The sequence below is a fragment of the Ciconia boyciana genome, chromosome 3 (genome assembly GCF_034638445.1).
Source record: "Ciconia boyciana chromosome 3, ASM3463844v1, whole genome shotgun sequence".
Lineage (NCBI taxonomy): Eukaryota > Metazoa > Chordata > Aves > Ciconiiformes > Ciconiidae > Ciconia > Ciconia boyciana.
Window position 1 is genome coordinate 8341501 of NC_132936.1, and position 26754 is coordinate 8368254.

The 26754-nt window shown below is 44.7% G+C and overlaps 2 protein-coding genes and 1 long non-coding RNA gene across 4 annotated transcripts in view; 1 reads left to right on the plus strand and 2 right to left on the minus strand.

Moving 5' to 3' along the window:
- Positions 1–16295, minus strand: FAM228B (family with sequence similarity 228 member B). Its single transcript, XM_072855576.1, has 10 exons — positions 16272–16295; positions 14197–14304; positions 11981–12085; positions 11010–11129; positions 7999–8073; positions 7135–7332; positions 3304–3381; positions 2839–2926; positions 2590–2734; positions 1–1031 (listed from the first exon to the last, which is right to left on the minus strand). Exons 1-10 carry the CDS (start codon positions 16293–16295, stop codon positions 989–991), a joined length of 984 nt encoding a protein of 327 aa, XP_072711677.1. The 3' UTR covers positions 1–988.
- TP53I3 (tumor protein p53 inducible protein 3) overlaps positions 15980–26754 on the plus strand; it is a 16294-nt gene continuing 5519 nt past the window's right edge. The window contains exons 1-4 of one of the 2 annotated variants that reach the window (XM_072858403.1): positions 15980–16252; positions 17700–17823; positions 19509–19646; positions 20984–21089. In XM_072858403.1, the coding sequence (XP_072714504.1) occupies positions 17707–17823; positions 19509–19646; positions 20984–21089 (361 nt within the window). In that variant the 5' untranslated portion in view covers positions 15980–16252; positions 17700–17706. Of the gene's footprint in view, positions 16253–17699; positions 17824–19508; positions 19647–20983; positions 21090–25689; positions 25920–26023; positions 26131–26754 lie in introns of those variants that run through there. The other variant, XM_072858401.1, reaches the window with a different exon arrangement.
- Positions 20699–26606, minus strand: LOC140650284 (uncharacterized). The gene is made up of 3 exons (XR_012041912.1): positions 25414–26606; positions 24382–24460; positions 20699–21873 (listed from the first exon to the last, which is right to left on the minus strand). It is a non-coding gene; the product is annotated as an uncharacterized lncRNA (long non-coding RNA).

A 26754-nucleotide genomic window follows, 5' to 3' on the forward strand; every position in this document is an offset into this window, starting at 1 on the left:
AGACAGGGACCACACTGCAACAAGAGAGAAACTGATCTGCAGGGCACTGACAGCATCTCTTGCTCAGCACCGACTCTCAGAAAACTGCTAGCCGTTTGGTACAAGAACACTTTCCATCTCCTCTCCCCTAATTATTTCCTGCCTTCTCAGAACACTCAATATGTATGTTAAAGTTTGATTTACTGCTTGTACGCTGTCTCCAGGAGAAAGTCCTTTGAAACCTCAGTAGTACCCTAACATTGTTTTGCAAATAATATTTGCAAGACATTCACTATGGGAGTTCTGATAAAGATTTGAACAAACCAAACCAAATCATTATTTCCTTATCAGTGCTTTGTACGCTGCTCTTCTGTACACATCTGCTAACCACGCACATAGCCAGGAACACCTCCTTCTCCTCCCTCCCACTCAAAGAGAGGGTTTGTTCTTAAATCTCAAGGTGACCTCTTTCAGCTTTATGCAAAATTGCAACAGCTGTAGCTAAAATTTTGCAAGCTTTACCACTCCCTCTGCCCACTGCTAACATTCACACTTGTAATATGAAATAGAGTGGACTCAGAGCTGTAGCTGTTGCCAGAGCTGGGGATAACATACAGGTCCTGCACGGCATAGAAGAGGGGCCTAGCAGACTGAACTTTTCTCTCCAGTTCATCTCCTTTAATACAAAGACTCCGTCACCCTATAAACCAGAGAACATCAGCACTGTCTTTGCAGGGCTGAGCCTAAAGTTAAACCTCCTAAAATAGTAGGTTTTGGCCTGTAGAGCATGGACTGGAGCTGGAAATAACAGGCACAGCATCTCAAACATTTCTTTGGCTGCTGGGTAACAGTACTTCAGAACCACATGTTTAAGATGACGAGTTTATTGCAGTTTGCCAGAAGACCTGGTCTGTTATCACTTGCTTTGGCAGAAGATGTAACATATTTTGCAAATGGTACCTTCTGGTGGCTGTGTTTGCCGCTGCAGTCAGCTGGAGGACAGGTGACATCATTGCCTCTCGCTGTCTTTGTGGTGGCTGATGACTTTCTGCCTTTAAACAGAAGTAAAAACTATTGCCAGTCCATGCATCACGAAAGCTGCTGTAGCCCAGCGCAGCTTCCTGCACTAGCTCTTTCCCACACTGAGTCACTCCAGGAAATGTTTGTCTTTGTGATGTTTTCCTTCTAGATTGTGCCATCATCCTGTAACTTCTCTAAACATGCTGGGCTAAAGCCTTGGGCCAGTAAGAAGCATAAAACTCTAGGGCAGGGGCTGGGGGGAGAGAGTTGGCCTAGTTCAGGAGGACATCAGGCTCCCAGTTCAGCTTTGATGTTTTTGTCACTGCGGAGCAGGAGCTCCCTTAAGTGTTGTGTACTGCAATGGCAGCACCAGAGAGCTTTCAAAAGGGGTGAACCAGAGCACTGGAACTTTAAAAAAAACAACACCACAATTTAAAAAAATAAATAAAAATCATTCTTCGCTGATCCTAAATGCTTCTCTATCAGGGCAGGCCAGCTGGGGCTCTCCAGTGTTCTCAGCTTAAGCAGCTGCATCAATGCTCCTGTTCAGTCCACCATTAGTGAGCTCTACTGTATTTTGAGTCCAACCAGCCTGTATGTCAAAAAAAACCCTGTTACGAAGCTCAGCTATAGGATGCAGCTTTCTGGAGTGGTGTGTAGCTCCCTCAGCGCAGGCTTCTCCTTTACAGGACCGGCCTCACGGCTTGAGCCAGGATGCACACCCTATCTTAACAGTCAAAGGACACTAGTTGAGCAAACGTGAGACAAGGCCAAGAGAGCTGGGACAGTTCAGCCTGGAGAAGAGAAGGCTCAGCGGGAATGTCACCAGTGAGTACAAACACCTGAAGGGAGGGTACAAAGAGGATGGAGCCAGGCTCTTCTCGGTGGTGCCCAGTGACAGGACCAGAGGCAATGGGCACAAACTGAAACACAGGAGGGTCCCTCTGAACATCAGGAAACACTTTTCTACTGTGAAGATGACAGAGCACTGGCACAGGCTTGCCAGAGAGGTTATGGAGTCTCCATCCTTGGAGATATTAAAAAGCCATCTGGACATGGTCCTGGGCAACTGGCTGTAGGTGGCCCTACTTGAGCAGGGGGGTTTGGACAAGATGACTTCCAGAGGTCCCTTCCAACCTCAACCGGTCTGTGCTACAAGTATGACCTCACTCTGCTCCCAAAATCTAGAAACTAATAGCTAAAAAAACACCCAAAACCCAAAGCAAGTATGAACATTAAATCCTCTCAGATCTTCCAGTAAAGCACTCAGGAGATGATACTCCATGGCTTGACCTGTAGGGCCTGGTTGCCAGGCTGCTTGCAGAAAATGCAGGAAACTCCCCACCAAAAGCCACTTTATTTCAAGGCTCAGCTTGGCCATCAATGCTCTACTTTAATACATCCTGCTGTCCACTCCATACCGGAAGGCCTTCCTTTCACCAACACTCCTTTCTCAGGAGAAATACACAATAAAGCAGAATTCACAGTGAAATTTAAGTTTTAGCAAATACTCCACTATGCAGCCAAGGAGAGGTCTCATCCACTGTAGCTGTTGTGCTGCCTCTCAATAAACAACACATTAGCTCTTACCTCTTCATTTGGTGGACTTCACTAGCAATGTAGGCGTGTGGTACCTTCAGCCACTCAACTGCATCCATACGTTGCCGGCTCAAAGGAAGCAGTGGCAGTTCTGCTTTACTGAGTTCGTTCAGCTCTCTGGTAGAGCACGGTCTTCCTGGCAGGGAAGTAACAAGTGCTTCCTGTGAGCATCTACTGTCACAAGCAAGGATGGCCTCCCAATATGAAACACTTCCAAGAGATACCAATTGTTTAAAATACCTGTCTCACACTGCTTGATAATGCCTGTCTCAATAAACTTCCTTTGAATGCCTTTTAACAGAGGATCCTGTAAAGTTGGTATTGAAACCTGGGACAAAGACAGTTATTTCATGCTTATGCACCAACACAAGCACTTTGTCAAAGAGTCTCAAAGACCAAAGTCAGAGGTGAATTTGACACGAGGAAAACAAACCTCCCCCCTGCCATTGCCTAGTGTGCCTCCAAATCTGGGCTTAATATGGATCCAAACCATGTTCCCAGTGAAAACCATTTTCAAACACTCTTGGGTTTAAACGCAGTAGGAGCTTGGGACCCCTATTTGTTCAGTTAATAAAACTAGAATGTGTTGCCCTACACTAGCCCCATAGCACCGCGTCAGTAACACACTCTGCCTCCTCTCTGACCATTAACTTCCTGCTGGTCAATGGGTGCCTCTAAACCTCACAGCATAAATAACCATCGCACCTTCCAGCAGTCTGTACATGTCTTCAGGAAGAGCGGATTGTACTCTGACGGGTCATAAGCTTCCAAAGCCACATAGCCCTGCAGGAGAAGCAGGTAGCAGGTCAGGTCTCAGAAGCTATTGGTGATAAAACAGTGAGAGAGCAGCCAGCCTAGGTATTACACAGTCAGGCATGGTATGAACACAGCACCAGAGGTGGTGGAGAAAAGGACTCTCGAATTTTCACACACTGCACCTCAGAAGGAAGGTGACTGGAGTGTAACAGGAGAATTCTTCCATCCATTTGAATTTATCATAGGCATAAATACATAATAAATGATTTCATGAAGCATCCAGAAATAATTACAGGCTAAAATGCTAATCACAACTCAGGCAGTCAAGAAAATGGAAATTTTGTTCAAGGGAAAATGTTTTGACAGAGAAAGAAACAGATATTAGAAAGAAAATAAAAAAAGAAGTGACTGAGCCCCCATCAGCCATAGCCCTAGGCAAGTTACTAGCCTGTGAGGTGTGAGCTCCAAGTCTAGGTCATGAGCATGCTTTCCTATCTATATATAGGAGTAAAGACCTGAACCATACCTAATGGTCCAGACCACAGCTCCATCTCATCGAGAACTCTGCCTGCAACGAACTTCATATGCTACAGTTCAAGTTCCCTATGACCAGAGTTAGCTAGGGAACAGCAAGTATCACCGTTCACTATGGATGCCAAGCCCAAAGAACACCAGATTGAACAGGCTATCAAGAAGCTGAACAGATGCTGAAGTTGACACACTGATCAAGCCTGATGCTGAGAAAGGTGAATTACAGCCATTTGTCTCCAAATTATAATGCACTGTTTATGGGCAATAAGCCAGGATTTACCTAAATTGCTAAATTACCTAAATTTACCTAAATTACCTAATAAAATAAGAGCTGTACAGATGACAAAACAAAGGATATAAGTTAAAAAAAAACCACAAAAAACAGAGGCCACAAGTGATGCCCTAAGAATAGTAAGAACAGGGCAAGTATATAAAATACTTCTCCCCACTACTCTTGGTCATTCTTCCAAAACCTTGCAAATAAAGTTTTTCAGCTTTCTTGTGCAGACGATTCTCCAGGGGTCCCAGGAAGAAAAGGGAGCATTCAGCCCATGGCCCTCTAGGTCTCAGCCCCACACAGTTCTTTTTGGCAATCTGTGGATGTGATTTCAAGTTGAGAGTTGGAAAACCATACTTCCACCTGAACAGTTCAGGAGTGCTGCAAGACGAGTCCAAACCCAAAGAAGTGGGATCTGCAGTAGGTTTAAGAGGTCACTGTGTTGAAGGTGCTCACATGGGCAAGTGAGCCAGGCCCCAAGGGCCTGTGCTGTTCCCAGACACTCAGCAGGCACCTGGGCAGCTCCATGGGGCTTCAGCTACTGCTGAGCATGAACACTGCAGCCTCTGCAGGGGCCTCTGCTCCCCAGGATCCGGCAATTCCCCAGAGAGCAAGCAGCAGCCACACTCACAGTCTGCGGTTTCTGTCCCTGGAAAGCTTTAAGCCCTAACATGCCTCAATTTGCAGAGTTTTAGTGCCACCCCTTGGTTTATTATTAGGTATCACCCCATGACAGCATGTGCTGAGACCTCAGTAGATTGTGCTAAGTGCTGTGCAGTACACCCATGTTTGATCCCTTCATGCAGTCGATGTATTATCACTCACACACCCCTTGGCAGAAAGCAGAGCAACAGCCAGCTCTTAAAAACGAGTCAGAATGGTCTCTTACTCTGCAGCATTTCAGCACACAATGCCTACAATATCCTGGACTACCAGAAGCTGAGTTGTGGCTAACACAGCAGCAACCCAGGCCAGGGAAAGTTCCCCCTCCCTGCAGGCTGCAGCATGGCACTTCTGCCGGTGCTAGAAGAAAAGTAGCACTGCTGCCATCTTCACACTATGACCAACCATGTCATCATGCATCTGCAGTCCATGTCCCTGGGACTGGGGGTAAGGAGGAGGTGAGAATGGGGGTGAAAAGGAGGCAGATTTAAGTCAGAAAAACCCACACAGGAGCAGGTCACTGGAACAACGGAGAGTCAAGGAAGGGAGGTAAAGGAGGAAGGCTCAGATGGCATAAAAAAAGGAGGCAGAAAAGCAAGCTGACAGACTGAGATGGAGGAACCTGGAAGGACAGTGAGGAGAAAAAGTGTTAGAGGGGAGGAGGAGAATGGAGGAAAGGACAAGCAAAGGACAGTGGAGAACTTGGACGAATCATCAGAAGCAACAAGGAGAGGGAGACACAGCACTGGGGAGTCTGACAGAAGAAAGAGGGGCAAAACAGTGAGAGACTTGGGGATGGAGTAAAAGGGTTGACTGGAGAGAGAAAGAGAGCAAGAGGAGAGACTGGAGGAAGAAGAATAGATACAGAAAGGAGGAATGGACCGGTGACAGAGACATAGGAAGGGGAGGAGATCTGCAGAACAGGACAAGGAGAAGCCTAATAGCAGGGAAGAGAGCAAGAGAAAATGGACAAAAAGAAAGGAGGTGTGAAAAAATGCACAGCCAGAAGTCAGTATATTAACCAATCCACAGAATTGTCTTAAGTTCTGCAAAATTTATCATATGCTGCCATGATTAATGGAAACTTATGCAAATTAATTGTCCTGTTACTCTGAAGGGCTTCAGCCTGCTTTTCAGACATGCTGATGATAGAGCCGACACCACAGAGCAAGGAGAAAAGGTGGAGGCTGATCACTGGTGCTGTGCTTGTTCAGGGAGAAGGACACATCCCAGTACACCAGCCATTGCTTGTGGAGAACACCCAGCAAAGTCCTGACCTGACATGGAAGCTTTCAGGATGGACTGATGCAGACCCAGATAGGTACAGTACACCAAACATATCCTAAATCCCAGGACTTCAGCAGTAGGACTGGTTCAGCTCTTTGTCGTTATAAGCAGTTTAAATGCATGGGTCTTTCACATCAGACCTTTGAAAGAGAGATCATTTGCTCTCATTAAAACAACACAGCTCCCATGACATTTTCATTTCTGGATGGGAAGCTTGTTTACAGTCTCATAACTCCACTGTGCAGTGGTTTCCACTGACAACAAAAGCCTGCTCTATATAAAATACTATTCTATTTGTGGCAGATGATGTAACTGCTCTTACTGCTGTATATATCCACTCCTGAGATGCAGAAAGTTGAGTCAGGGGATCTGATACTCAACAGTGGTGTGAAATTCAGAGCAAAATCAACAAAACCAACAAGTATTTCCTACAGTGACTCCAATTTTTATGCGAACTGAAACACAAAGAACTACAGAATCCATGAATTGGGTTCACCTGCACGCAGACTTAAGAAAATTGTTGATGTCTCCCTGTTCCCACCTTTTTTTCTTTTATAAAGCTTGATTGGTAGCATCCAAGGCCACGAACACGTTTCAATCGTGCTCTGCCAACATACTGCAGTACTGCTCTAGCTGAACTCCCGAGTCATGAGAGTGCGGTCCCCTCCCTGGTCACAGACTCAGCCTTTGGCTTCAGCTGACAGAGCTTGAGGTTTTCCCCCTAAATGGTCCAGCTCACAGAGGGAAACCCACCACAATATGGTGTCTCACCATATTCAGACCCCAGCATGTGCTCACTGCACCAAACAATGCCATTGTTCGTATCGACGGTGAACTTAAACAAACAGCTGTAATGACGTATGACACCATTACAGAAGTCCTCGAGAAGAATAAGTTACAGGTAAGGCATATCTGAACTCTGTTACTCAACTGAACAGTAAATAGCAGCTAAAACCCTGATCTTGTCCACAACCCTCTGCATGCAACCCTATCCATGACAGAAATTTACTTTTCATTGATACCTTCTCTTTACAGTAGTTTAAATAGAGAGAGAGTTGTTGTTCTTTCCTTTTCCTTATTTCTTCGCTTGACTGGCTGTCCATTTTGTCCTCAATTTTCTGCAGCAGTGGCTCTAAAACATCCTCAAGCCATTTCTTGTACAGGATCTCCTTCTTTCTCAGATTTAAGAAATCATTGTGCTTCAAATACCTGTCCACCTCCTAAGTAAGAAATGGAAAATAAAAACCATACAACCTATTGGCCAACCATGTTAAAGGGTCCACAGGTGAAGCTAAGCAACTTGGCTGACCTGATCTGGCTGGTCACTGCTGCAAGGGCCCTGTTTTCCAGCCCTTCTTTCTGCTCCTCTTCCCACCACTTGTTTCCAAGCTCTCCCTTGCATGGACTCTGGCATTCAGACTAATTTTTTAAGCTGTAGTGCAAGACTGGCAGAAAATCATTCACTTTTTCCCACCAGGTTAGTGAGCGGAAATCACTTCAGAGTGGGGGTCTGATAAGCACCAAACTGTGCAAGACAGCCAGCAGGAGAAGGACCTTCTCCCTGCAGCACTGGCATTCTGCTAGATCAGATCAGCCTTCCTGCCCTTTATTCACAGGCCCACCGTCACCACCTAACCACACCCACAGAACAAAAGTTAGGTGTAAACAGGCAGGTAAGTCACCAAAGACAAATGATTCCTAAGGTCATATTTAGGGTTATCACTTCAGTCCTATCCCAAGGAGACTGAGGAGGCCAGAAACTTGTACTTCTAAATTTAGTTTTCCAGAATACAAATTGACATGTTATCATGACTCACTGATAGAGAGAAAAAAATGGACATGCAGGAAAGCACACATCAAATGAGAGAAGAGATACCACTTCTTACCCTCACAAAATAATTTTCTCTGTCCAAGATGCACTGAGCAGAAGCAATGACATCTCGACTTTCATCAGGTGCTGCCTAACAAAACATGAAAAAACCACATGAAGTAAAAGCAGGAGTTACAGTAGGAGTTAGAATTACCTTTGAATTCAAAATAATTACTTGTGTAGTGATTAAAGGCACATTATACCATAACCCAGCTGGCAGAATAGCACAGGCAGGCAAATCTTTGCGAGACTTGCTCTGAACAGTTAGGTTAAATGTAGCAACAGAAGAGTGTTGGAAGAATTGTAATGTACATGTTCAGCAGGACCAGAGTGTACACCTCCTTGGCCGCTCCTCACTGCAACCATACCACCACTTGCTCCTTGCCACATGTTGCTCACGTGCCCAATGAAGGCAACAACCTTCATTTTCAATGCAGATACAGCCACACTACACAAATAGCAATCAAACAAATCAAAACCGTGATGAAGTATTATGTCAAGGAATTCATAAAAGTATAAAAGGAAAACTATGGAGAAAAACCCCTCCAAAGCAGGAAACTGCCTTGCTGCTGCCTCTGCTCATGACTTTGTCTACATTTTAAATCTCAGTTCCTGTAGTGACATCAGCCAAGCTCTCCTCTAGCATCATCCTCATCTTACTCTTTCTGAAGATCAGAATAGGGAGAAACTGTTCCCTGCATCATGAATATCAGGACACTAAAACATGATTTAAGAACAACAGTCCTTGCAATGCACTGCTGTTGTCAATTTGATTTTTAAATGGGTAATTCTTTGTAACATGTGGCTTGTTAACTGCATCTCCTGCACTCCGGCCAAGGAGCACAAGCAATACAGACCAAATTTGTCTGTCATTTGGGGATGGAGTCCCTCCAGGCAAGATTAGAGCACCCATGCAATGGAGGTATCTCCCCTATGATCAGGCAGCACCAACTCTGTGGGTTAACCAGAGGGATCTTGTCTTCATGAGTCAATCAGCAGCTTTTATAAGCAACAAGTTCACAAAGAATTTTAATTCCACAGCAAAATCTATCTTGAAGAATCCGCTCTAAAAAAAATTACCAGCTTTTCAGCATTATGCCAAAAATTCAGGAGGTAAGTTGCAATGCAGGAAACTAAAACACAACCTGTTCTAAACAGACCATGTCACTTAAGCTAAAACAAATTTACAATCTGTTCTGCTTTCTGGGACTAACCCTCAGTTTAGACACTGACAGGAACTTGCTTCTCTTGCACCAGCTTAGCCTAAGAGAACAGGCATGCAACTGAGTTCCTACCGCTTAACAAATGACCACGTCAGCTGCTTTGCTGTAAATGGCATGCTCATAGTCAGTCCCAACTGAGAAATAAGGTGCTGGGTCAAACCACCAAGAAGGCTCAGCTAGCGCATCATATGATTGTGATCACTTTCAAGTTTGCATTTCACCAGAGCTTCACAGATGCTAGTACCAGCTTAGGTATCACTAGAAGTTGTAATCAGTTTCAGTACATCCATACTAAATATTTCTACCAACACAAGTTAATCCTCAAGTGACCTGGTTTTACTTAGACCTAAGCCAGGGGCAGGGCTGAAACATTCACACTTCCATTTGCTTGACCTGCTGCCTACCTCCCATGGTTTCCATAGATTAATTCAAAGTCATCCCCGCTGTGACCTTCTTGTGCCATTTAACAACTGAGCTACAGCCATCGCATTTTTGCACAAGCCTACCATGCTGGTGGCAGCACAAGACTTAAGGACTGCATCTGATGCACAGAATGGAAAATTAGCCTGCTACTCCCTGTGCTTAATATTAATTTTTAATCCCAATCAACAGTGCAGTTTCCAGTCATGTCTGCCTTGACCCCGTTGACCAACTCCACACTCCAACAGGCTTCCTGTCCTGAGATGAGCAGGACATCGTACATCAGAGCAAGCAGGGAAGAGACAAGCGGTATTTAAAAAAAAAAAAAAAGAACAAAACAAAACAAAAACAAACAAGAAAGGGGAAATCTAAATTTCTGGCATGTTTTAAGACCCTTTCATCCTACTATTTGAAACAACCAGCATGATGCGTTACACCTGACAGATCTACTTCACATAATCGCAGAACCTTTCTAAAACTAGCACCTTAACAGCACCAGGAAGACATGGCCATCTCTCCAGCCGAGAAGAACCACTAGCAGAATGTACTTAGAACACGCATTGATGAACAGGTGAAAAGTCTTCCTTCAGGGTGAAGGATCTAGTGTCCCTTTCTCACAAAAGGTTGGACCAGATGATCATAGATTCGTTTAGGTTGGAAAAGACCTTTAAGATCATCGAGTCTAACCATTAACCTAGCACTGCCAAGTCCACCACTAAACCATGTCCCCAAGCACCACATCTACATGTCTTTTAAATACCTCCAGGGATGGTGACTCAACCACTTCCCTGGGCAGCCTGTTCCAGTGTTTGACAACCCTTTGGGTGAAGAAATTTTTCCTAATATCCAATCTAAACCTCCCCTGGCGCAACTTGAGGCCATTTCCTCTTGTCCTATCACTTGTTACCTGGGAGAAGAGACCAACAGCCACCTCTCTACACCCTCCTTTCAGGTAGTTGTAGAGAGCGATAAGGTCTCCCCTCAGCCTCCTTTTCTCCAGGCTAAACAGCCCCAGTTCCCTCAGCCGCTCCTCATCAGACTTGTCTCATCTAGACCCTTCACCAGCTTCATTGCTCTTCTTTGGACATGATCTTTCGAGGTCCCTTCCAGCCTGGGCTGTTCTATGAGTCTATGATTCTAACTAGTCACAAGCTTGTTTAAGGTTTTATGGGAAACTTTTCCACACACCAAAGTGCATGGAAGTCAATAAAGCTACCTCAAAAGGATGCAAGGGCTCAATAAAACCCATTGGATTGCTATTTCCAGAGTTATTTGTTCCCCTTCCCAATGACAAACATATATCACATTTTACAGGACTTTGCAAATAACCATTTTTCATTCCTCCCTTCATACCTTCCATTCCATTTTATTCCTCCACTCATACCTTCACATGACAGAAGTCTTTCTGTGTTAGCCAATCTTTGCTATTATTTTTCTTCCCAAAATGTCTACTGCAGTCGAAAGTATTTGCTGCGCCACTCTTTGCTGGTGCTGAAGAGAACCTCTGGATAAATGTAAAAAAAGGAAAAGGTCTGCATAAAAAGCCAACCTGCTCTACAAAGATCAGGTTCTCATCTAGGTTCCACAATCAAGCTACAAACTGGGATAGAACAGTAAGCAGTTCATCTAACATCTTCACACCGCGCTGCCTTGCAAACGTCATTATTTCTGTGCAGGAAGTACAACAAAGCATCCTTGTAGCGGTTCTCAGGAATACTTCAGGATAGGAGATGGAGAACATTTCACACAGATGAAACAGAAACAATGGAGATGGGATACCCCAGTTTAGAGCCATGATTTTAATGGTTTGGGCATGCTTCTTCAAAGATAGAGATATATAGATAGAGATATATATGTTCAATTCTACCCACTCACAGTTTAAGCACCTCTTGTAATATCTGACCGCCGCTTACTGAGTCAGCATGCGTACATAAGACAGGCTGCGATATCATTTCTGAATGTACTAACACTGCTGACCAGCATTAACTTTTGGCTTCCTCTGGAAGATTCACGCAGTACTTGGATGCTAGACAGACTCAACCTACAACAAGCTGACAGGAAGGACAGAGAACACACATCTTCCTGTAATACACATTTCTGAGCATGCCTAGGAGGGAGGGACAAAAGCACAGAGACGTTCCTGTGAAGTAGGACTCACTAATGAATTCAGGCACATGCTGGGGAAGGCAGTCCTGGAGAGCAGACAGACAGACCAGATCACTGTCTAGAACGTCAGCGGTATTAGGTGTCCAGTTCCAGGACAGGAGCTCAATTACACCCAAATATCCTGGGATCCCCCTGAACTTTGGTTCTTCACAGTAGAATCTACAGCTGAAGGAATGTCGAGTCACTCACCTGCCAAGGCCTTTGCTGATCGTGTTCTCTCACAGGTCTCGGACACATAAATCTTAGTAGCCAGGGAGTCTCTGAGCTATTCACAGTATGCATTGTTGGACTAGTCTGGGAGAAACATTAAAACATTCAAAAACATATAAAACTATTGTATAGACAGCAAAAACCTAGTTTCCTTACAACTCCCACCAAACAATGAAACAAACCTCTAAAGCAATTCTAACTGCTGATACCAGCAGCATTTTCCTATCACAGTAAGTTAAACAGAGAGATGAAGTATCAGGTTTATAGTCAGATACTCCCTCTGATAGTAACTGTCTGTCCTCATCTCCATGAGCAATGGATAGTACATTTTGTTTCAAAGAACAAAGCAATTCACAAATTACTCCAGAATGCTTGTCAGCTTTGAAAACATTTCACAGTTATCAGATTCCACCTCCTGACTTTTACTTTTCCATTGTGCCTTTTTCAATTACATAAAAGTCACTTTCAAATAACCGCTACATTCCACCGTAGGGATGGTTGCATTTTAGTGGTTTTTAAAGTTAGTTCTACCAGACGAAGCTTATGCTGAAGCACTAACTCCAAGCTCCAGCCAGGAAATTCCATCTCCTCTATTGTGCGTGCACCAGTATATTTGGATTGATTTATAACAGAGAGACAGTAGAACCACAGAAGCAAAATGCCCTTTACAGGAACCTCCATTTAAACCTCTATTTATTTCAGATTCACACTGCTTCCAGGAAACGATGTATTCACAAAATTACTTAGGTAAAGAGTGGACCAAAAGAAAAGCTTCCTTCTGCAGACATACTGACCTCCACACTCTTCAGCCAGATCTTTCAGCTATGAAGAAAAATCTGTTCTTCAATTATTTTTGGCAACATCTAGTTAAAAGAATCTACAAAGACCCTCCGAATCAGGGATCTGACAATATAACAACTTTTTTTTGTACAAGACAACTTTTAAGAGTTTATTCTGTCCAACCTGGCACTTCAGTGATACTGACTCCCAGATGACCTCTCTAGACTGCAGATTCAAAATTCCTACCATTGGTTCAAGGTGAAGTCTTTAATCTACATCTTTATTTGTTTTATTTCATATTCCCAGCTCTTATCCACTGATAGACGCATCTGCCTGGATATTCCTGCCTCCTCACAGAAATGTTTTCCTGTCTTTTCTGACTGAAAGAGTCAGAAACCACAGGAAAGCGCACGTTGGAAGGGACCTCTGGAGGTCATCTGGTCCAACTTCCTACTTGAAGAACAGCTAACCTCATAGATAAGATTGCTCAGGGCCTCGCCCAGTCAAGTTTTGAAAATTTCCTTTCTCAAATTTGCAAGCCCATGTCCTTCACTCCAACTGCTTCTATAAAAGAAAAATCCTCGCTTCTGCCATGTAATCCGGGACAAAGCAAAGCAAGGAAATAAGCCAATGTAATGCACATGGTAGCAAGCACTTTGCTTCCCACCTGCATAACACTGCAAGCTTTCTCTCCTTTCATCAGACACAAGGAAAACTAAAAGATTCTCAGTGGAAGAGGTCACAACATCCCAGTCCTCTACTATACTTCTGTATTTTTTTCAGCCACTGTAAGACAGCTTCCAAAACCAGAAATACATACCAGCCTTAGCATTGTGGCAGGCTAGCAGGCACTTCTTCTAACATGATTTCCTGCCTTCTCTGTACAGAGAAGACAAAAGACACAGAGAGTACAACAGAGGCATACAATTAGGACACTACTATATGATTTGGAAAGCAGGTACCCTACCTCTCTCCATCTGGAGATGAAGATTTTTTTTTTTTCCTACATGTGCCCCATGGCTTCTGCAGAGTGTTGTGCCTGCCATGGAGGCTGGTATTCCCTGTGAGAAGCCCCCTGCTCTGAAAACGATCTCCCCTTTTTCCAGACAGCCCAAGTCTACTAAGCTCCAGGGAACACTGTAAAGCATATCTGACCTCGTGGTCTCTGAGGAGTGGGGGAAGGATTCTCACAGTTTATTCTTCATCCTTCAATGACCAATTAAAGGAGGCTGTGCACTATATTACCTGCATGGATAAATAAGAGCAAGCACACCCTCATCAGCACTGAACTCATTTCTGATATAAAATAAATAGGCAAACAGTAAGGACTGAAGAACATCCGGATACTTAAAGTGCTAGAAACTTGGTATTAGACAAGTCAACACACTTTCCTATGAGCAATTTATCCTACCTACCCACAAAGGTGCCACAGGCTCCTGCTTCAGGACATCTGCTGCAGATTTCCTTCCACTCAAAGCAGTTTTGTTCTTCTGAGATAGGGATGCTGTAAATCCCTGGACAAGCTTAAGATGAAGAAAAGACATATTTTTATAGTTTCGAAACTTACAAACCAAAAAAACCCCACACTAGGCTCCTTTCCATCTATTTTCAGTAACTAGTATTAAGACTCCATCTTCATCCATCTTACAAAGAAAGACTGAGCCTTTCTGTGAGCACAAAGCAAAAGAGATGTTTGCTCCCATCACAGAGGACTGGGGCCCCAGGAGAGACAAAACAGAGCAAACATAGAAAATCTGCCTGCTGTAGCAATCTGCTTTAAAGAAATCACATGTGGTAGTCTCTAGCTGCAGACTTTTTTCCCCCAATCTTAATAACTAAAGCCGCCACTGAACCTTAATCCTTTTTTTTCCATTTGGTTCGGAGTCTTGCTATGAGATGCCAACTCTGCATGGTTGGCAATGGCAGAGCCCACTTGTATGAGACACCAGCTGTCTTGCAGGTCTTAAAACTAAAAGTTTAATCATGTGTTGGGACAGAACCAAAGTAAAGGATTTCCAAAGTCTGAACAGATAAAACAAGATTTGAAGTTAATCTAATGGTTGTGTCTGCAAATGCTAAACCCTGTGAGCAGGTTGGCTGTTCTGTATTACGACATTTGTTCTATTATGATCAAACCTGAGAATAGCCCTGCCTAAAATTTCTTGCTAGATACACCTGCAGTCTACTTTGCTGTCAGCAGTATAGCTTTGTATCAGTCTTTTTTTTAAAGACAGGTTTCTCTGGCTTCATGAGTCCTGTTCAGTAAAGCAGAACATTCTCCCCAAATGCCCATCTGCTGAAATTCACAGTCTCTGCCCAAACACGAGTCTTTGCAGCAGCTTTGAGAAGACAGATTTTAATCACTCCTGTGACAAAAAGTAAGCATCCTCACACATGCCTCAGTCCTCTCAAAAGACCCTTTCTGACAAAAGCCTTTATATGGGCCTGTAGGCTCACGTGTCACCGCCTCCTCAGCATACACGGATGTCACCCTTTGCACCACAGCTAGCTGCCTTTACTGGTGGCTTGGTCCACTCTGATTCCGTCAGGTGCCAGGGCAAAGCATGAGGAGAGAACCTGCCTCTAGAGCAAACAGGTCAGCTCTGTGAACAGAACCTAGTAGCTTGTAAATGCTAAGCTAACAGATAACGTGCACACGTCCAAGAGGGCCCACAGGTACGGGCCTGGCCCCTCCACCTCGGATGCAGAGATAGGGGCAACACCGGTGAGAGGGAAAGGCTGGGCCCCCTCAGGGCCGCAGGGACCCTGCCCAGCCCTGAGGCGAGTCCCACAGGCCCGAGGGGAGGCGAGGGCAGGCAGCAGAGCCCCGCGCTCCCCCCGCCCGGCACACCCCCGTGCCGGGGTCCCCTCACCGGCTCCAGCGAGGCTCTGGGAGGCCCCAGGGAAGGCGGGAAGCGGCTGCAGTGGCAGCCACCGCCGCGCCGCACGGCAAGGCCCAACGACGGGGAAGATGGCGGCGCTCCCCTCCCCAAGCCCCTCACGTCGTCGCACACCGCCCCTCCGTGTCCTTCCGCTCGAGAAAATAGTCCCTCCCCATCACCCCCAGCCTCTCGGGAAGAGGAGGGGCCGCCCGTGGGGACAGCGATCCGGCTCCCCGGCTGCAGGGCCAGCACCCACTGGCAGCCGTCCCGGGCAGCGGCGGGGCGGAGGCACGGCTGGATCCCTCCGCGCCCGGCCGCCCAGCGTCCCTCGCTGCCATGGCAACCCGAACCTGGGCACCCTCCCCCGGGCTCCGTCGTCGTGGGTAGGCCTTCCCACCAATCAGAAAGGAAGCGCCTGGGTGAATGAGCCAATCAGGAGCGAGGACAAACTCCAGGGCCGGTGAGAGGCAGTGCCGCCAACAGCGCCAAGCCCGAAAGGACGGGACGAGCCGAGCCGAGCCGAGCCGAGCCGAGCCGAGCCGAGCCGAGCCGAGCGGAGCAGAGCCGAGCGCCCTCCGCCATCCTTAAGGTAGAGGCCGGGAGACTACAACTCCCAGCATTTCCGCGCGCATGTCTCCGGGAGCGAGGCATGCCGGGAGTAGTAGTTCGCAAGCGCTGTGGGGACACCTGGGGCGACGCGCAGGCGCAGTCGGGCTCCCCGGGGTGCGGGTTGCCGTGGAGACGCCTCGGCGGCCTGGGTTCCAGGCGGTTCCCGCCCAGCCAGGCGGGTCCCGGGCCGCACACCGCGGCCGCGGGCAGAAGGCGGGGGGCAGCCCGGCTGCACAGCCTCGGCCCAGGCCCGGCAAGCCGCCGCCTGGCGCAGATGCCCGGCCGCCTCCGGTCAGCCCGAAGGGGAAGGCCGCCAGCAAGGGCCGCGGGGCCCTGCCCGCCGTGCCAGGGCCTGCCGTCTTCTGCCAGGCTTTTTGTGCTTGGTGTCTGGCCACGAAGCCTGAACCGGAATGCCTCTCATTCTTTCTTGCTTTATAATTCAAATACATCCTCACTGCTTCATAATAAATGCTCTAGCCTGATGTCTTTATGACAGGCCGTTCACTACGCTGCCCGATAAGCCTGATAGCTTTATTTAATTGCAGTATTAGTGTCATTTCCAATATCCTCGTGTAAAATAAACCCCTCTAGGTTGTGTAGCAATAAAGCCACAAGGTTCATCCAGAGTTAGTTTACTAAATTGTATTACAAGATTTCATACATTATCGTGTAATATTGACTTCATGAAACTCAAATCTGATGTGTGGCTATACTCTAGTAATAAGAAAATACTACTTTTCTACTAATGAATTACTATTTGAGCACAAAGAACCACTGGTCTGCAATTTTTGCTAGCACCGAGTAGCTGGCCAGGACTGAAGTAAACAAGATGCCTATTGGCAACTCTCTGAAGATTTAATCAGCATCTAACTTCTCTTGTTGCTACTTACGCAGACAACCAGAGATACCATCACATGAGAGAAATGTAAGATTTATTCCCAAGCAGCACCCCAGTAGCTTTGCACTGACGCAGAGGTCTAACAATAACGATGTTAGTGCTCACCATTTAAAAATAAAATAATTTTTGGTTTGGGTCAAGCCTGGCCCAGAAACCACCCCCAACCTCCCTATTTCTGCTTTGATCTGCTGGTTGTAGCAAGGTTTCTCTAACTTCTTAGTGTTTTCACCCTGCATTATTTCCTCAGTGAGAGGAAAATTAAATGCCAGGAAAAAAAGAACCCAGAAATACTTACACTATAAAAATGTAACTGGACTTTTATGGCCTTTCTGATAAAGGTCACTGTCTTCCTGCTGGTCTATTCTGCTGCCCTCTTGTTTTTAGGATTTTTATTTTGTTATTTTGCTTATCTGAGGTCTAGCGTTACTTCTGCTGAAACTCCTAAATTCCACTTGGAGGAAGATCTGGTTTCCAATATAAAAGGGAAGGGGAATGAACATTTATACATCTATTTCTTTTTACAAAACAGAAGGAAAATGAACCAACTGCAGGCTTTGCTGAATGACAGTCTTATCAGAACAAAGCATGTGGAAAACGCAGCTATCATCGACATAAAGGAAAGAAAAGTCTGTGCATCAACCTTTGGCTTTAATGTAAGAGATCAAAGAGCATCCTGGGAAGTGACAGCAGAGGTAGAAACTCCAGGAATCTAGAGCACAAAGTAGCGATAATGGCAGGGAAAGCTGTGCTCTGCTAAATACACTTGCTTCTTTCAGCCTCAGAGACCGAGTTACAGGGGTACAGCCTAGCTGCTGTGTTGAGAGGCTCTCTTGCAAAGTTGGTTGCTAATTGCACATCTTTGATTTCTGGAAGAAAGATGCCATTTAACTGGCATTTTCAAGGAGTCCTTTGTAACTGCTTTGCACTTAATGATTCCACCAGTAAAGCAGATGTACGTAGGTCCATTCTCTGGCACCGAGACCTGCTGGTGTGGAATGTGCCGTGCCCATACTATAACCACAAAACAGAGTGGCTGTACCAGGGGGCCTATGGGGAGCAGTCCTGGGCCATTCTAATTTTGCAAACTGTACGTCGGAATTGTTTGGGAAGGTGCTTGCTGGCCCAGGCCAAAACTGTACCTGGACTGTTCTGACAGTACTCAGAACTGCTCCCTAGCACCTTAAAATTGCTGGTATAGATGTAGATTATCTGTTTTCATTGTCCATCAGCTGATAACTAGCAGAATAACAGCACTTCTAGTCATATCATATTATATGGCAAGACTAATATGCACTCCCTGACACAGTCCATGAACTTCCTAGGAGTTCAGAAAAGCTCCCCACACCACTGTCATCCTTATGTCGTTGGAAGGCACCACTGCCTCTCCTAATCCCCATGATGCCAGCTCAACATTTCCAGGCAGTTTTTCCATGATGCCAGTTTTCTCCATGATGCCAGTTCTCAAACATTTCCAGGCAGTTTTTCCAGGGGTACATACTGCTACCCTTGGCATGCTCAGAAGAACGTGTTCAGAAGATGAAGCTCTTGTTAACATAGCCCCATCCCTGGGGACAGATTCTCAGCAGGGAGAGTCATCAGTCCACTAGGTAATAGTGACATCGTCTTTAATATGTAAATGATCTTTAATATAAACCACAGCTTTTAGAGATGCCAGCCTGCTGGCTCTTCAGCAAGGCAGATTACATGCTGAAGTCCAGAGCAAAGTCCTCAGCCAGTGTAAATTATTACCAGTTCCACTGAGTTGAAAGAATTTCAGGCCAGAAGGGATCATTGGATCATCTCATCTGAATATAAATCTGTCAAACCAGCAACCCAGTTACACATGCACTGAGCCCAAGAGCTCATCGACATGAACAGATTTGTGACCTTTGTAGACTGCTCCATTGAGGTGTGATGATCTGGTCTGGACTTGCTAAAAGTTACACTTCCCCACTGAAGACTAAGAATATTTGAAGTTGGCATCCTTGGGCGAGCTCTGCGCAAGCCCGAGGAAGGCTGTGTCCTACCCTAGATTGCCTTTCAACAGAAGGGTCCAGTCGCCACGGGGCACGTTGCCTACCTAGAGAAGTGTCACTGAGTAATGGGACTACACAGACAGTAATCACAGGCTAAGCAGATTGTTTCAAATGAGACTTTGAAAATATAGTGGACTGCACAAAAAACAGGTCTAGTTTCCAAGCCAGGCAGGTTTTTTTAAATTTCTTTTTTTACATCATAATTTTAAGTGAACTATCAAAGACAGTGGGAGGGTGGGAAGCAGTTCATCATTGCACAGAGGTGCATCTTTGGTCCGTAACACTGTGTTGTACTAACACAGGTGCCACCAGAGAATGCTTTAAGCCTTATCTACACTTTCGACAAGAACTTATTGCAAGTTAGAAGGGGAGGACTCTGCTTCAAGGAGAAGTACTATAAATGTGTCCGCGCAGATGAGCATTCCATCTATCTCCAAAATGTACGTTGACAAGAGCTGTGGCCATCCTGAGAAATCTGGAGACTTCCTACTTCCTTCCCTTGCTGCCTGGTTACAGGAATACCGTAATGCAAGCAGAAAACCTTCACATGCTTCTTTCTTTTCTTTCTTTTCTTTCTTTCTTTCTTTCTTTCTTTCTTTTTCTCTCTTTCTCTCTCTCTCTTTCTCTCTCTTTCTCTCTCTCTCTCTTTCTCTCTTTCCTTCTCTCTCCCCCCCCCCCTCTTTTTCTCTCTTTCTCTCTCTCTCTCTCTCTTTCATTCTTTCTCCGTATCACCTTCCCATGGTGTGGAATGAAGTCGGTGGAGAATACAAAAATGTGTCAGCTGTATAATACAAATTTAATGGGTAACACCGTTCATTTCCCTAACACCAGCTGCAGGGCTTGTCACGTTCTCCTTTGAACCAGTTAATCTCCTTAATGTGGCAAAAACTACCACTTCATTTTTTTGCTGGGTTGGTTTCTTGCCACATTAATGAATTAATGAATCAGGTAATCGGAGGGCCTGGCAAGCCCACAGGCCAGAATAAGGTAGCAGGAGCAGGTAACTGGGTTGGGGGAGAGAAGAGACATGGGTGAGCAGGACCTTGTTTGACAGCTTACTCGCCTTGTGGGACTCCAGCCTCAGTAATTCACCTATGAAACTCAGAAACAGAAACTGAGGACACAGCTGCACGCAGCCATTCTCAGGATGGCAGAATTTTGTTACTACTGCTGACTCACAGCATCCGAGGTAAATACATCCAACTGGTTGTTACTGGGGTCTTCTTAATTCTTCCCCTTCCCAGTAAATCCATCCTGAAATGAGCTAAGCAACTGCAGAACAGGCTGAGCAGCTCTTAAATTTGGATCCTGTTTCAGAAAAATGCAGTACTTCGCGATGTCTTTTTCCATTCCTTATTACAAATGAGTGAGGCAGAGTCTGGGAGGCAGGGTTCATAAAACACTGGGCATGCTTTAATGTAAATACTGTTTGTTTTATTGGCATTTATCAATGCTTTTGCATATGACATTGAGCACTAGCATAACACTTCTTCAAAATGCTGTGCAATAATACATTAATTAACAAGTGAGAATAGGCAATATAATAAAGCATTTGACTGTCTTGCTTTAATAGTCAGCAGTCTTCAGAACATGCACTGTCACTGTTTGTCTGCATCCTGGCTTAGACTTTGAGAGAGTATTTGCCTTTTTTTCCCCGAGAAAACAGGTACATTGGCAAAGAAAATGCCTGTGATTGGCCCACATTGTAAGGCAATATGCATACCTCTGTATTTTTTTAGAACCTTGTAACCTTATACCAATTTTCCATCTTATCTAGCCAGATGGAGGCCTGATAGTTGTGAAGACGAAGACTTTCATCCTGGTTGCTACTTACAGAGTGGGCATGTATCCCAGCGTGTGCGTGGAAGCTGTAGAGAAACTAGGTAAGAGAAATGCCTGTATCTGCATGCCTGCATGCTGGCGTCTCATTGATTAGCTCCACCCTTGCCAACAGCTTCAAAAATTGATCTGATGAACTACCAAATCCTGAAAATCTAGGAAACTGAATACAGACCTGGGTTATTGCTCCACGGCTAAACCCCCTCCTGACACCTCATCCCACTGTGCTAGGTACACATGCTCCAAAGCCTCTATGGGTATGAACAGGTTGCAGAGCTCTCTCTTTTCTTGGCTGTTCTGGCACATGTTTTCTGTTAGTCACCCTTCAATAAAATGGGACCTGACAGCCACATTTTCTTGACCTCATACGCCTAATGCGAGGTCTTAAGCACACTTTTGTAGAGCATCAGCTTTGATACTCTGCTTCACAGTCCACTTCTTCAGTGACACATGAGCTAAGGGTTTCAAACATTCTCAAGAAAGCCTAGTCTCTAGAAGAAAGCTGGAGTCTCTTTTCGTACATGTGAATCTTGAGACATCATGAAGCTAGTTTCCTTGTCTCACAGTAACAAAGCACCTCTTCTCAAACAAAAGTGCCCATTTCCTTCCCTCTCCTGAGTTTCCTTTGTGTGAGTCCTCTTAAGTTCCTCTCTCCTGGGCTCAGTGCTTTAAAGACTTCGTGTTAACATCTCTTTGTTCCCCGTTCAGGAATATTGCAAACCCCAGCCTTTTGCAGACCAGCTGCAGAATCCTGATTGCATCTCAAATGTAGTTTTTCCCTTTGTGTGAGGTGCTGGCAAGGATTAACGGCTCTTCATTGTCCTTGGTCTGGGAGAGAAATAACAGAGTTACAGATCTTATCTATGGCTGACTCCATATCAAGGACACAATAATTTTATCACGTCATCCAAACGGATAAAATGCATAAGAGCAGATTCCCAGAATAGCCTTGATTTTCACTGTAGGGGTAATTCTAAGGAATTTCTAAGTAATTTCAAGGATATTTCTAAGGGATATTTTGTAAAGCAATAATCTCCAATTTAACCTATGTATATGCCCATCTCCTTCCACTGAGTAGGAATGAAATTATAGGCCCACTATGCTCCTAGCCTTTGTTCCTCACTTAGGTGCCTAAAAGTAAGTGGAATTAATTTGTGGTTTGGGGCATAAGCTGTTTCATCTGGAATGAGCTGTAAGACTCTCAGTAACATTTTTCATTGGACCTTTTTCAACAGGCTTTTACAATTCAAAAAGCTATGATCAAGAACAGGATTTTTAGAGGCTATAATGCACATTTTAAAACAAACTTGCCTGCTGGACCCTCAGAAGCCTGATTCTTGGCTGGCTGGCAGAGACTGGCCTGCACCGCAGCCTCTCCACTTCTTCACACTTCACAGCCCCTGCACTTTGTTTAACCAAAACGCACCTGACTGCAGACAGGCCAGGAGAAGAGGGAAGTGGAGGCCTCTGGTTTTTGCATCTTTCCTATGTTTGTTTCAACCTCAACTATCAGAGCAACCTCAGGCTGCTTTATGTTATGTTCTGCTTTCTATTGTTCTTGGCCATTGTTTTCGTCAGTGTCTCATAGCAGGTTGAGCACAAAACCACTGTAGCAGCACTGCACTGCCTAGAGAGCCTCGATTTCCTTGCGCTCCAGACATGATTCTGCCTCATCCCTGTCATATTTAGCAGCTGTGAGGGATCTGTCAGAGATTAGGTATTATAGGTCTTTGTCACTGACATGTATGGCCAGCACATTAACTTGAAATTATATGAATTTTGGGGGACATTTATGTGCTGGGCTATGAACTGAGGAACAGAGAGAGTTCCCATCCTGGTAACATTTGGCATAAGGTAAGGACAAACAGCTTCAAGCAGTAACCTCAAGGACATCCACTGGGTTAAGTCTACTGAGAGCACCAATAGGAGTTTTTAATCACTGGGTCAAAACAGGTATGAAGTACTACCAAACCAGAATGGTCCTGCCAGGTAAGGAGTGTTTTCAAGGGATTGTTTCCATCTAGGGCAGCATGAATGAGACTTACTAAATCTAAGAATTGGGCCTTATATTTTAAGCTAACTTCCGACTAGCTCTATCCTAGTCTTTTATCTGCAGTACTACAAATGGAGCTGGAGCAGATCCAAAAGGTGCCACTGTGTTATTTAGCCCCAAGTCTGGCTGGCTGGCTCAGTAATAAATTCAGGAGCCATATCATAGCTGATACTAGCTTCTTTGCTGCCACGGAAGGAAGGCAGAAAGTGTAAAGTGGGAAGATTGCAAAAAATGTCAACACTTGCAAAATTCTGTAACAATTTCCACACAAGTTATATGGTCTTGCAAATAGTCACATTGTCCGTAATTGGCCACTGTTCCTGAGTAAAGTCTAAGGTCCAAGTGTTTCCAGGGCCAGATTTGCAGCGGTTTTGACAATGTGTATTCTCTGGAGTTTATTCTTGCTGTTCTGGATGATTTCTTTGCAAAAAGAAAACAAAGTAGCTTTTCTTCACATGTTACAAGAGATTTCAGAAAATGATTTAAAGCGCTCAGTGTTTATTCTTTAGAACAGATAATACCTCATGAATATAGGTATTAGTATTTTTAATTTTCAGCTAGAAATACTGCTGTCTTCTCTTCAGTACAGCATAGTCTGAGGTGGATTTGAACTTGAAAAAAAGCATCTCCATTACAGCAATTCTGTGTATTATTTTTATCGTTGTTGATTTTTAATTTTTTAAATTTATTTCCTTGCCTTATTATAGCAGACTACTTTAGAGAGAAAGGTAGCTGAATCAGCAGAAAACTTGAATTTCATCAACCTCAGAAGGACTGCTCATGAGGAAGTACAGAAGTTTGAAGCATTACCCAATTTAAGCAAGAAACTGCTGCTTTACAATATTCCAACTGCTGAGTTTCCTTCTGGTTTTTCAAGAACACTTGAGGGCTTGCTGCTCATAAGAGGACTACCCTATGCGTCTAGCTAAGTTTCTTAACTGAATTGAAAGTGATGTCTTCAAGATTTGGTTTAAGATGCTCTGCTTAATCTTTCTAATGTTGTCTTTTAGCCTGTTTCCAGGTAAGAAAATTATTAATCTCACTAAGCAAAGTAAGTTCTCTAATAGCATCACAGCTATGCGTAGCATGACAGACCCAAGGGATGAAGGAAACTGTTACATTAACAGATTTTCAGATTGTCCTGTACATTTTTGAATATTACAAATAAACCACATTTTTAACATGTCAATTTGCCTTATCATTGACCACTATAGAAGGTTATTTTAAACTGTAGTGGATTGCACAGTTCTGTGAGGACTGGAGAGGAGGGACAATGTCACTACCAGGCTTGAATCACTGTGTGTACTACAGGACATCAAAGAACAGCAGTCTCAAGAAGACCAGGCTCCATGATCTTTTCATCTGCAGAAACAAATAAATTATCAGCTCTTTGAGTCACGTGTGAACAAAAGAATTTTTAGCTGTATTTGATTCTAAATAAGTTTCAAAGAAGAGTTTAAAAGCCTGAATCCAAAAATCTCAAAATTGATAGGAAAAAAATCCACAGAAGAATCCCGCACATGGGCAGATGTATGATTTATCATTTTTAAATACTCTGAAGTGTCATTTTTATTCCCTGACAACTCAAATACTCAAGAGCTGGTAACTAGGACATGGAGAAAGGCATGATCTGCTCCTCCTCCCTCTGAGGGAAACAGTAAAGCTCAACGCAGAGGTGCGATCAGGCAGCTAAAACATCAGGTAGAAACACACCGGGTTGATGGACGTGAACCAGTAAACTTTTAATGCTGTTGTCTTACAGGAACAGAGCACAATAAAGCCTTCTCAGGTGGATATATAGCATAAGGACTGTCACAGCTCACATGCCCTTAATGCAAATTAAGTAAATCTGGTCTGCACTACTCAGAGTTCAGAAATCAAACCATCAGCTCAGTGCTCTGCCCAAGAACATACAAATACGCACACATCCAGCTGTCATGGATGGAGTGAGGGTGCACTTCACTTGTTAGAGATAAGTAAAAATATAGTTTATTGACACAGAATAGGGAGTTAACAAAGTTCAATGTGACAGTGTTTTAACAAGATTCGATGGAGAGGTACACTTGATTATTTACTGCACAGAGGACAGGGTCAGACAGAACTGTCAGGGAGACCCTCCCGTTGAGTCATGAGGTTCGGAAAAAGATCCCCTTGCTTTCTAAACTCCTCCTCAGAGAGGGGTCTAGGTGCGGCTAGATCCAGTCCTAGTCCCAGACTTGGTCAACGGTTTATATCTAAAGGATTATATGTGCACAATCAATCCTTTATATCACTTAGCTAAGATTTCAAAGTTTAGCATGCTATTAGTCACTTACCGAGGATCTGTTGCAGCAAGGAATCTCTCAACCTCGAGGAGTAACCTTGAGAGGCGTCCCTGCTCAAGGGGAGATCCTGGCGTGCAGCCCGCTGCCGTGCAGGAGAGCTCAAAGGGCTCTCGGGCTGCTCACTATTTATGGGGGTAAGATGATTGACCCATAGTCATATTTGCATGCCGACCACAGGTTTTAGTTTCTTCGGTGGGCGCATTGCACAATAGCCCTAGGCTATTGTGTTGTTATCTGTCTCCGGAATCCAGTTTGAGCCGATGCAGCCATCGTGACCAGATGCATCCATTAGAATCACCACTGGTGGTTATCACCTGAGCAGGGTTGCAGGAGATAGAGGTCAGGGACGGCGGAAGCCAGATCGGCACAGCAAAGGCATTAGACCAAACCTCCCTGTATGCTGGGGGGAGCGGTGGATCTCTACCTCAGTGCCGACGGGGAAAGTAGATTTCTCCCTCAATCCGTGGAATAAACCAGGTCCATGGGTAGAAATAATGGTGAGTTGTACTAGTATTTCTGACTCTGCTCATCTCTTTCCCTCCAAAGTAAAACACAACCTTGTCTTGTTCCACCCCTTGACTTGCTGGGGAATGGCTGATAGCAAGGGCAGAGCTGGGAGAGGAGGAACTGGGATCAGACTGGGTTCCCGAGGACCGGCTGGGTTCGTTCCTGGTGCGGAGAACGTCCTCCCTTCTTTCCAGGAAAAAGGTGAGTCACAATTTGTGCTCGGGAACCACATAACTTCTTTAAATTGTTGTTTTGGGCCACTGCTGGCAGATCTGACAGTTTGAAGTTGTTGCACTTAGAAACTTGGTTTTCAACTCCTATGGTTTTCTGTGCATTTGAAAGCAATGTAGATATTCGGATTCTCACTGTATTTTTTTTATATTTTTGTGGGTCTGCTTCTAGCAACAAAGAAAAGCATTTATAAAAATGCAGTTTAGTGGACTGCACTGGAAGAGGGACAAAAGCTTCTTTCACATCTTATTTTTAATTTACTAAATTTGGACAGATTAAGAGGGCAGAAGTATCTGTTACAGGGTAGTATTTGGTGGGCTTCCCGTTAAATTTTTGTGCTAATACAGACAAATCAGGTTTAGCTGAAAACAACAAATAGACAGCCAGCCTCTGAAAGAAAAGCCTTTAAGCTACATTTTATACAAATAATTGCAAGCAAGCATTTATTCACTGTAAAATAGCCACAGAGCACCACCCCGTGGGGATTTACATTCCTGGGGTTTCAGGGTGTTTATCATTCCACATTTGCAGTCTTACAACAAATAATTAAGTATGCACTTAGCTTTTCCTGTGCAGATATCATAATGCAAGTGA